This window comes from Corticium candelabrum, chromosome 4, assembly GCF_963422355.1.
Source record: "Corticium candelabrum chromosome 4, ooCorCand1.1, whole genome shotgun sequence".
Classification (NCBI taxonomy): Eukaryota; Metazoa; Porifera; class Homoscleromorpha; order Homosclerophorida; family Plakinidae; genus Corticium; species Corticium candelabrum.
Genome location: NC_085088.1, coordinates 8384709 through 8396825, shown reverse-complemented (window position 1 = coordinate 8396825; position 12117 = coordinate 8384709). Strand labels below are relative to the sequence as shown.

The following is a 12117-nucleotide window of genomic DNA, read 5'->3' as shown; positions in this document are numbered from 1 at the left end:
ACACACACACACACACACACACACACACACACACCATTGAAGTAGATTAGCATTCATGCATAGTCACTTATCAGTGATACAAGGGCTCCTAATTGCATGAATGCACTGCTGCTGTTCTTAAACTTGGTCTTTCTAATGTACAGCCTACTCTCACTGTAGTACTGGGTACAAAAGCAACAGAACTGGACCAATTACGTTATTCTTGGGAATCCTGTACTCTTTTATAAACAGCTACAAAGGTTTCTCCCCTGTTTCTAGTCACCTTCTTGCCTTCTTCTGTACTTTTGCTTAACTTGGGAAGTATAGGATCATCTTGCTGAAAAACAACATTACCCTTACTGACTGTATCGGTATTAGCATATAAACATACCAGCTCTTCATCACTCATTTGCTCAAATAGAGGATGCTCACTGAAGTGCTTTACCATCCACTCATACACTTCTTTCACATCAGTAATTGTATAAAAAATTCCCTGTAGTTGAAAAGTTTGCATGCTAGACTAACACATTGGAAATGATCAACTACCTACCTACCTGGTATTACTTTCCTTTCTATCCTTTATACATACAAGATACAAAAACGTTATAGATGTATTTTAGTAGGAATGGCTACACAAAGCAGCAAAAGCGAACAAACAAGTGTGTATGGTTTAATACCGTGCCTACTTGAGGGTACCATGACTAACTCACCATCGTAGAAAATTGTAGCACAGTGTGTGTTAGTCATGGCACCCTCAATTTGGTACAGTATTGAAATCCACACTTGTTTGTTTACTTTTTGCTGCTTTGTGTAGCCATTCCTACTAAAATACATTTATAATAAAATGTTTTTGGACCTTGTTCATTCACTTTTTTGCATGAAGAATATCACATGAATTACTGTAGAAGGACCCTACTTAAGTCCAAAGATCAAGAAGACACAAGAAAATCAGCTCAAATCAATTTCAAATCAAAAAGACAGCCAACTGCTCAGGCGCAGAAATGTGGTCTCTAGTCTCTTCCCAACAATGTAGGGTGCACTTCATACTCGATGGGGGCGTGGTGCTATGCCGATAGACCGTTTAGATTTGTTACCCGTAAGAAAGTCCTACTAGTACTATCGCATCTTTTCAAAGATTTTGAAGTGCGCTTTCGTCAGTTGCATTCGTCCTGGACTATCTGTAGCGCATTTTGTTAGATACCGCAGCAGAGAGAAGTCACGCTTGCTTAGTTGTCTTGTCGCAGCATCAGATCTGTAGACAAACCATTGCATCCTAAACGTTTGTGGACTGCTGAGAACAACAGAAGCGGTTGCGAATGAGCAGACGTGCCTGTGAGTGTCGGAGCACATGCAGTGCCGCGCCGCTCCCAAAATGGCAGAGAACGCAAAGATCGAGATGCTCACACAAAATCGTGATAGTCGTATTTTCAACCGATCGTTAAACAAAGGAAACTTCTTCTGCCCAGGATAGTTTGCAGCAAAGAAATGTAACCAGTTCAGTCGGAGAAAGCGTGCAGAATGAGAAAAGCCGTCTGAAGAAATTTAGTTAATAGTCAGACGAAATTGCAGTATAGTACAAATACATTTTAAAATAAACCAAACGGTTTTAGAGGTTCCAACATGGCACACATAGCTACTCGATTTTGGCACTAGTGCTTCTGAGCCAAGATAGAAAGGGGGCGTAAACGAGCTTATGTATTGACATGCCAGCCATTCATAGACAGTGACTATCTTCATTATCAATAAAAATAACTCTATTGTCTACCTAACTTTCATTACCACCAATGACCTGTTTACTACCAAGGTCTATGCCAAATGTGCTAACATGTGCTCATGTGTGATGAAAGCTAGACAAGGAGAGTAAGAGGGGAAAATGAGAAAATAAGCTGTCTGGGAAGGAGAATTAGTGAGGAAATGGAGTAAGATAACAGCATGAAGAGAGTGAGAGGAGGAAGTGAGGAGAAGCACTATACGTGTAGAAGAGAATGTGATATGAGTGCTGTGGTGAGAATAGAGTTGAAAGAAGTAATACAAAGAGTAATGAGAAGAAATAGAAAAGGATAACTGAGAACAGGTATAAGAAGAAGAAAAAGTGTGGTGAAGAGGGGTGTGAAGGAAAAAGAGAACATAACAGAAGGCAGATAGAGGGGTAGTAGGGAAGAGAAAAGAAAAGGATGGAGGAAGAGGGAAAAGGGCTTATGATACAATGAAAGGTAAGGAGAAAGTGGTTAAGTAGGAAAGAAAAAGAGATAAGGAAAAGGTTAAAACATACAAAATGTCGGGGAAGAAGATGGAAAAGAAGAATGGTAGGTTAAGATGAGGGGAGTAGAGAGATAGGACAGGACAAAAAAAGAGTAGCGGCAAAAGAGGAGAAAGAAGAAAGTGGGGATGGAAAAACGTAAGGAACATAATGACAAGAACACAAAAGGACTGAAAAGGAAATTTGGAAGGAGAAGGAAGGCAGGATGAACTAAAGTGAGGAGACAAGGAGAGGAGAGAAAACAGGAAACAACAAGAGTAGTAAAGGAGAGAAAACCAGAGAAATGGGGAGAAACTAGAGAAATCAGGAGAAAACTAGGGGAATGGGAATGTAAGAGGGTGAGGAGGAAAAGGGAGGAAGAGGAGGAAGAACAGAGAAAGTGGGTGAGTGGAATAGAAGCGACAAGGGAAGAGAAGCCAGAGATCAAACATAAGACTGCTAGCAAACGATGAGCAAACACAAGATGGGACAATAGATGGGAGAGCCGTAGATATGAGTAGAAGAACATAATCAGAGAAAAAGAGTGAGAGAAGAGAAATGGGACTTGTCGTAAGTTTGTGATTATGTAGAAGGTACAAGCCAGTGATGTGTGACTGTACAATAACTGTACATCTACAGATAATATGGCTAAGATGTGTAACTGCACATGCACATTCTCATACAATGAATGGCAGCAACCGTTCAGGTTGGCAATTGAATCATTCCAAAGTAGAATAGTGTATAATATATTGTGCATGTCTGTTGACAATGAGAATGCAATAACAGCACTTACGCCAATTGCGAGAACATATGCGTATTCGGCTAAAAGAGCTGAGCTATGGAAAGTCAAGACAGAGACAAATCAGATGTTGCCAACAGTAGAAGCTCAATCGCAGTCATAAAATCATACTTTACAATTCTCCATTTGTATTTGCACTTCTTGAAGTGAGGATCGGGAAAGAGAATAAACATCTTCATTAACTACAGATAAATCAACTTTCAAAGAATCTAGATTACATAACACCAACAAGACATTACCATACTTGTCCCTGTGTAAAAAAGTTGGGGAGATACTTCATTGCATTCGTTCTTATGACAGCAATATTTTGGTAAAGTCCTGGATGTTGGATTCTCAATGCCTCTATTCTGTCATTCACATAGTCCGAGACCTGACAATGAAACAGAAAAAACCATACAAATACATCATTATCTGTAAGACAAACTGTACTGACTTTTAGTCTAATTTCAAGTCCCAGCATCAACGTGTTTGGGTACATTGAGGAAATTTCAACTAAGAAAATCAATGCAATTACCAGGCTGATGAATGAACAAGCAAGTACTACTTGATCATAGATTGAGTCTACTAAAAAGGACTAACATGCCAATTTGTCAGTGAAGCTGCCTGCAATTCTTTAGCTGCAATGACGTGTGAAGATTTCATTTGCTTTGTAGTAATGTAAAGACAATCACATTACATGCAAGTTGAGAAAACAGCAATATCTAATACCTGCAACTAAGCCAGAACCCCCTCTTTGTACGTGTACTGTTGTTTAGTACTGTTCTCTTTGAGTAGAAGTTGATGTAGACAACCAAACTAAAGAAACAGAGGTAGAAATGTGAAGTTTCCTAAAGTGGGACACTGGTCCTGCTGCCCTGATTCAGAAACCACTGTACTGTACGGTAATCCTAAATTAATAAAACTTCTGTCTGTATGCAATTAAGTTGTAATTGACGAGCGAAGAGATCCTCTCTTTTGTCTTGTCAATTGAGGTCGAGATATACTATATATATATATATATATATATATATATATATATATATATATATATATTTTAAATTTTATCCGCCCTAAGGACGGAAGCACAAAGAGTCTAAGTCATAATAATTAGGCAGATAGTCACTAATCAGTCTTGAATTGTACTGCCATAAACGAACAGATAACTGTTCGTGAAATTGCCTGGAAGCTTGGCCCAGAGACAAACCAGATGATAGAAGAGACTTCTTGACAATTGATCTCAACACCTCCAGACTATGTGCAGCCCACACTCCGTATGATTCCACCACAAGAGGGTAAAACAAACAGCCATAACTTGAAACGTTAGCAAGATGGCGTTCATCTTTGTCCACTTCCCCAGCCTCAGCAGCAGCACCAGCTTTTATGGCAGCATTAATAAGGTGAGAGGGAGTGAACGAATTCCTCACGGAAATGTCGAAATAAGCAGCCTTGCCTAGGGAAAAGTCGGGATGGAAAACGTCACCTGGTCTTGTCATAGAATGAGAGGAACAGCGTTGTTCTTGACGTACATTGGAGTTGTCTAAGAGCAACCAGTGGAAGATGACGTCACATAAGGCATCATGTCGCTTAATCCAAAGAGGACCACAGCCAAGAGCATGGTCACCAAAAATGTCCAATTCATGACCGCACACACAACGGACTGAGTGTGGGGGTGCTGGAAAAACCGGAATTCCCAAACACAAACGCAAAGAAGTCTCAAATTCACGCGGAGACATGGCCAGGCCTAGACTTGAGTTGGGGATTGCCCTCAACCAAGCCCCCGCATTTGTAGATACGTACATGAGCACTTGTCATATCGATTTACGGCAAAACAGAGACAGATCGACATAACGACAATGCCAGATGAATGCAATTTTGACTCCGCAACATATGCACGAAAAATTGAATTAAGGGTTCCCTTTCAAGGAGTCAACTCAATTATAATTTCTTGGTGAGAAGAATGATATGACTCGATTTCGATCCTTTACGCGACTAAGAAGCAAAGGAGACTGAAGTGTAACAAAAGGAATGAAAGAAAAGCTAGAAGAGAAAAGACTGTTTTCTGAGTTTCAGTGTGTTAGTTTGACAGAAGTTATTGCTAGGCAACCATTGCTACACAACCATTGTTATTACACGACTAGTTACGTGAACGAGTTAGATGATTGAAACGTGAACGAACGAATATAAACAAGACAGCTAAAAGAATTAAGATCTAGAGCAATTGTATAATGTAACAAAATTACACATAGTTGGCTCTACCTTGACAATGAGCACGAGGAGCTGACGGTCGCAGGAGTGCACAGTAGGGAGGTCTTGTTGTATTCCCATGTGTCATGAACAGACGGTAGCGGCATGAGGTTTCTTCCTGTGAGTCATGCACAGTAGCATAGCACGTTTGCAGTTTGCGTACATGGACATTCTTCGATTCTTATGGCAAACAACCAGCAACCCAATGCCCCAGTGGATCACAGCACCGCCATCGTGCTAAGCGAAGAATGCCTGCAGTCGATGCTGGAACCGCCAGCAAAGTTGGCGGAGGAACAAGTGGTGACAGCACTGACTACTCAGTTGGTGGTCCCTTTCTAGCTCTGCTTCAGCAGGTGAGATCACGCTTCCTTCTATCACTACCTTTTTACAAGTGGCTTCCTGTACTGGCTATGGTGGAACTCGCACAGACTTGTGCACTTGCATGCTTCTGGCAATAGTGTCCATCTAGGCAGTAGGCGATAACTTCCGTGGCCGTCATGCGTACGTTGACGGACGCAAGTATCATACGACAGCTCTGTGTGGTTGCCAGGGGTTGCGGTATTTTCCCATGGCAATGCTTTCAGGGAGCAGAAATGTCTCAAATTCCTAGTACACGGTGCGACATTGTGGGAAATTGTGGTATACCCTCTCGGACATGCATCACATAAGCGGGGCCCATGTTTTCAAGCATGGGCTTTGTCCATGGACAGCTGCAAAGGTATTGACAATCATCGGGGCAGCGAGCCATCACCAGTTGGCAGCGGAAACAGCGTGGCGGAACTGCACCAGAGAGCAGGTATGTGGTTTACTGCATGGTGTACGCAGCAATGTAGCACAGCATCGGAGAGGGCAGCAATGATGATGAAAAGCAGGGTAAGTGGTGGCATATTTGGGGGGAGGGAATCATTGTGTATAGGTGTCTTGTGGTATTATGTTACTGGTTGCTTGGGCAACCATGGCGCGGAAGTTGCAAGAAGCGGAGAACAAGGCCAGCGCAGCAAGACAAGCCACCTTCTTTATCGGAGCGGCAGTGGGTCATCTTCTCGTCTGGGCACAGAGGCAGCACGCGACCTCATTGTTTTGAGTGGCAGCAGGCCGAGCAACACTTAGCGCATGGTACTGTGGCCTCGGGCACATGCACACCACCGTTGGCACACAGAACATGTGGATAACGGAGTAGTCCTGTGTTAGGTCTGGAAGACATGCAAGATCCCAGTGCACTGGATCACGTGGCACTGATGGACACAGGGGTAAGTACGGCAGCAGCCTTGGGAGCTCCACTGTCCTCCCCTATCTCAGAGAGCTTGATGGGTTGTGGTGTGCTGCAGTCCGGCTGGTTCTCACTTAAAGAGCCTTCTCGTCCATTCCGGACAAACTCGTTCGGTGCATTTAATTGATAGACTACGTCGACCAAGCGGAGCTGTTACCAGACAATATGGAGCTGCAGCGACAGGCAGACACGGACTCTAGGCACGGCAATGTTTGTTCGACAGAAATTGCTATGTAATACAACCATTGTTACACGAGTAACGGGTAATTACTGTAAAAACAGAACACCATCACTCGCCTAACACAATGCTTAAGGTGACATCAATTTGAGTCCAGATACTTTTATGCTTTGCCAGCAGCATTTGACATTCACATCCTTGACAAGTGCTAAACTTATTGCATTTTTTACACTTTGCAATTTTGTAAAAGCTATGCAAATTACATAATTGGCAAGCGAAGCAAGCCTCTCTCTTGTCATGTCAATTAAGGTTGAGATGTATTATATTTATATATATATATATATATATATATATATATATATATATATATATATATATATATATATATATATACGTGCGTCGGCACTTGTCATATGGATTGTGGCAAAACAACGATGCAAGATGAATGCAATTTTGACTCCGCAACACATGCACTAAAAATTGAATCATGGGTTTCCTTTCAAGGGCTCAATGCAATTATAATTTCTTGGCGAGAAAACTCTCAATTTCGCTCCCATACACGACTTAAGAGCAAAGGAGACTGACGCGTGACAAAAGAAATGGAAAGGAAAAACTAATAGAAGAGAAGACTCTGTTTTTGAGTTTCCGCAAGTTAGTTAAACAGAAATTATTGCTACGTAGACAACCATCCTTACGTGACTACGCAACCATTGTTATGCGACTAGCTAAGTAAACGAGTGAGACGATTGAAGTGTGAACGAAGAATTAAAGACAACTAGAAGAGCAACTGTAAAAGTCTGTTTTCTGAGTTTCCGTGTTTGTTTGACAGATAGCTATACAAACATTGTTGGCGAGCAAAGCGAGCCTCTCTCTTGTCATGTCAATTGAGGTCGAGATATATTATATTTAAATATATAAATATATATTTATATATTTTATATATTTATGTATATATACATCAGCACTTGTGATATGGGTTTACGACAAAACGGAGAGACGGATCGACAAAAGACAATGCCAGATGAATGCAAATTTGACTACGTAACATATGCGCAAAGAATTGAATCAAGGGTCGCCTTTCTAAGAGTCAACTCCATTATAATGTCTTGGCGAGAAGAGTGAAATGACTCTCAATTTTGCTCCCGTACGCAACTAAGAAGGAAATAAGACTGAACGTGACAAAAGGAATGGAAAGAAAAAGCTAGAAGAGAAAAGTCTGTTTTCTGAGTTTCCACGCATTAGTTTGACAAAAATTGTTTCTACACAACCATTGTTGCGCGACTATGAGACCATTGTTATGCGACTAGCAGTAAACAAGTGAGACGACTGAAGCTTGAACAAAGAATTGAAGACAACGAGAAGAGCAAACTGAAAGTCTGTTTCTGAGTGTTGCCCGAGTTCACAAGTTTGCTTGACAGGAATTATTGCTACGCAACCATTGCTAAATCAGTAAATGCAAATAAAAGTAAAGACAAAACACCATCGCTTGCTTAACACAATCCTAACCGAGCATTTACTAGTTACCGACAGTGTGCCGGTCACATGGCGTACAACCATGACATACATACCACCTGCTAGGCAACCATGTAATATGTGATCAAACTAGTAAATGCTCGTTAGCATTGTGTTTGGCGAGCGATGGTGTTCTGTCTTTGCCTAGTCACGTAACAAACGTTCTGTAGCTGTCAAACAAACACAGAAACTGAGAAAACAAACTTTCACAGTTGCTCTTCTTCTAGCTGCAGTGGCGTAGTTACGAAGATGTTCACGACCAGGGAGGCTGTACCATAGTTGTCATCATGAGTAAAGCTACCTCGTTTGCCAGACCGTAAACAGATTTCCAAAGTCACTGGCACAGAAAATTTCACTTCCTACACTAAGCGAGGGAACTGAAGCCTCCATTTCCCCGCTTCCTACGCCAGTGTAGTTGTCTTGAATTCTTCGTTCACGCTTCAATCATCTCACTCGTTTACTTAGCTAGTCGCATAACAATGGTTGTGTAGCAATAATTTCTGTTAAACTAACGTGCAGAAACTTAAAAACAGACATTTCTCATCTTTTAGCTTTTCCTTTCCATTCCTTTTGTCACGCGTCAGTCTCCTTTGCTCTTTAGATGTGTACGGGAGCGAAATTAAGAGTAATTTCACTTTTCTCGCCAAGAAATTGTAAGTGCATCAAGCCCTTGAAAGGGAACCCTTGATTCAATTTTTAGCACATATGTTGCGGAGTCAAAATTGCATTCATCTGGCATCGTTGTTTTGTCAATCTGACCCTTTATTTTGCTGTAAATCCATGACAAGTGTTGATATATATGAAGGGCTTGGTGCAAGAACCTGGTAACCCTCAAAAACCTGTTTTTGAGAAAACTGAAGGTAAAGTTTCTCACTCACAGTTCTAAAAGGCAGCAGCCTAAAGACTTGAAATTTGACAGGGATAAAGACATTTACCTGGCCTATCTATTCACAAATCCTGGGGTCAAAGGACTTCTACCTTGCAAAGTTTTAGTAGTATAAATTTGCTTTTGTTGTTTTGCATCGATACACAGCAAATGGACAAAAGATAAACCTGGGATTTCTGTCTTGTATTTTCTTTAAAACACTTACTTTAGAACTCATTAAACTAGACTTAATTTTATGCCAACCTAGATGTGGCATTTAGTCACTGTCCATAACATCAGCTTCATCGGCATCACAAGCTGCTGTGCATGGTAACGCTTCGTAAAATCCTCTACATTGTTCTGGCAAAAAAGAGCATAAATGCAACAAGTCTGCTTTCTTTGCAGCCTTGATTGGCTTTCCACGTGGATACCGCTGTTGAAGGACAGGTAATGGCCGGAGAATGCCATGCCTTCTTTGCGAAAACTCCTTCCACGGTTCCAGTTTGTCCATTGTGTAGCGAAACTTAGCTACATGTAGGTTTTCTCGATCAAACCAGAGCCATGATATCTTCTGAAAGTGCACATCTTCACCGTTGAGTGTCTTTCTCCTATTGATTAAACGATAGGTAACTGGATCAAAGGACAGAAGAGTTTGCGGCTCCATCTGAAGCACAGAGACTGGATTCACACGTCTAGCTTCTCCCACAATCTTTTCCCAATCAGAGGGAAGATAAATGTCTTGAGTTTGCTTTCCCTTTGTCTCAATCTTACCAAAATCAGAATCAATGGGCATGAACGTAGGCCCAGGTTTTGGAAACTTGTGCTCAATGGTGTCAAACTTCCCGCTCTCAATAACATACCACCAAAAGGCAACCATTATGTAATTCTTGTTCTGGCTACCACAACTGTCACTCCATGCTATGAAATGCCTTGCTCTTGGAGGTGTACTTTGAAAGTGCCTCAGAAGACAGGATGCAATTTCATTGGATCCCTTTCCTGCTTCATTTCTGACCACATGCACATCACTGGGGCTCCTTGACTGGCATGGATTCCTAGATTATACGTCTATAACTACCGTCTGTAGTATACATCTTCAGTAGCTATCTTTGGCGTAGGCAGTGCTTTCTCAAGATCAAAGAAAATCACCTGAACTTCATCAGGCTTGTCAGTACATTGCTGCTTGTCTGTACCCATAGCTTTGTATGCAGCATCAGCTGCTGTTTTGTGGGCAGTCCAGTCTGCTTCTGTACCTTCCCAATCCTCTCCATTCTTCTTCTGGGTCTCGACTTTCCTTCTGAATGCATCACAACGACTACATGTGTCTCGACGAGGCTGAATAAAAGACAGGTTGAATTTCTCAGTAAAGATCTGCCAATATCTGCTTTCCTTCACAGGTTCAAGACCATCAGCAACGCACTTGTCACTGTAGAGTTGGTACATCTTTACTACTGATAGACCAGATGGTAGAAATGCCCTGTGTACATTGTCATCTCTCGCATAATGAGACACATACCTTGGAAATGAACGAATGTGCTCATTCACCCGTTCCAATGCAGCCACAGGAGTGCGATTCGGACGATTGCCATGGCGTCCACGCATGTCTGCACGAACAACCGATTGACACTCACGTCCAGGCCTCATCTGGCCTTAAAGATATTCCACATGTCCGCGAGTAAGTCCATGAATCGACACAAACGTCTTCTTACAAACTTGCACTTCTGAGGCAGCAACACAGATAAAGTATTCACAGGTATGCTGTCTTCTGGAATCAGGATCGTCACAAAGCAGGTAATCTCTGTCATCTCTGTACCTCCGCTTTACAAGAATGTAGCGCATCAGACCAAAAAGATAAGCACATTGGCTGTTGTCGCTTTCCAAGGCATAGAACTTGTCAAAGATGCTTTTTTGATCTTGCTCTTTGACAGCATCAAAGCAGCGTCTTGGGCAACGGCAGTCACCACCAATAACAAGAGATGGAACATGGCGACCGGTTGTCGACATGTACTCCTTTCCTGATCTTCTCAGCTTCTTTCTGCCATTCCGCGTCCACTTTGAATAGTAACAAACACGTTTTCAAGACGATAACACATTGCCATCTTCAACTGCATCTACATCCGTCATTTTTCTAGCGACATCCGGGAGCGCGTACTTAATCACGCCCTCAATCCAGTTGATATTCCAGGGTTACCAGCATTATGCTCCAAGGCGCTTGCTGCTTCGGAGACTCCACCAAGTAAATTACTGTCTTTTCTCATAGAAAAAACCTGGTAACCCACAGTGTAAATACTGGAAAAAACGCAGATGTACCTAAACATAACTTTCTACTCAATAACTCCACTTTGACCAATATGAGGGTTACCAGGTTCTTGCACCAGGCCCTTCATATAATATACCTCAACCTCAATTGACATGACAAGAGAGAGACTCGCTTCAATCGCCACTAAATGTCCCGTATGTTAATTAAATATGGTGGACGTGGAATCAAACTGCATAGCTATGGCATGCGGAGGGTTTGTACTGTACTAGTGCTTCTTTTACAAACGTATTTAGCTTACAAAATTGATTGAATCGCTATACCTAACAGTCCACCATATCCACACCCAATGTCCGCAAACTCAACGTGCGGTCGCTTCTCCCGTTTGACAAATAGCTGCTCATCTCTGACATCATCAACTTTGCTTTTGAAGTATGCTGGATACAACGTGGACCAGTCCATCTCATCGGGATTGACGGGACTGCAACAACAAAATCAAGAGTTTGGTTGTACTATTTATAATTGTTCAACGCAATTCGTAAGTGTAGGTTACTAATTAAAAGTGTGATCAGCCATCGGATTAGAATGTGCTCTTTGCCGGTAGTACTTCTTTTGAGGGAGCGCCATCGCTCTCGTCTCGAGCTCTTCGAACTTAGGTGCCCGGATAAGATGAGCGGCAGGTCGCACACTCTCTACTAGAGTCTAGCCGGCTTTGGGTACGTAACAAAGTTACAGTTAGCAGAGGGCTGAAGTAGACATAGGCGTACCAGGTTTTCATTACTACTAGTAGTTTATTTA

The 12117-nt window shown here is 41.9% G+C and overlaps 1 protein-coding gene across 1 annotated transcript; it reads right to left on the bottom strand.

Annotated features, from left to right (window-relative positions):
* Positions 1 to 57: 57 nt before the first annotated feature.
* LOC134178657 (tRNA (guanine-N(7)-)-methyltransferase-like) lies at positions 58 to 11982 on the bottom strand. Its single transcript, XM_062645541.1, has 8 exons — positions 11873 to 11982; positions 11643 to 11800; positions 3451 to 3509; positions 3262 to 3387; positions 3129 to 3199; positions 3012 to 3054; positions 371 to 472; positions 58 to 316 (listed from the first exon to the last, which is right to left on the bottom strand). Exons 1-8 carry the CDS (start codon positions 11944 to 11946, stop codon positions 197 to 199), a joined length of 753 nt encoding a protein of 250 aa, XP_062501525.1. The 5' UTR covers positions 11947 to 11982; the 3' UTR covers positions 58 to 196.
* Between the last annotated feature and the right edge of the window lie 135 nt (positions 11983 to 12117).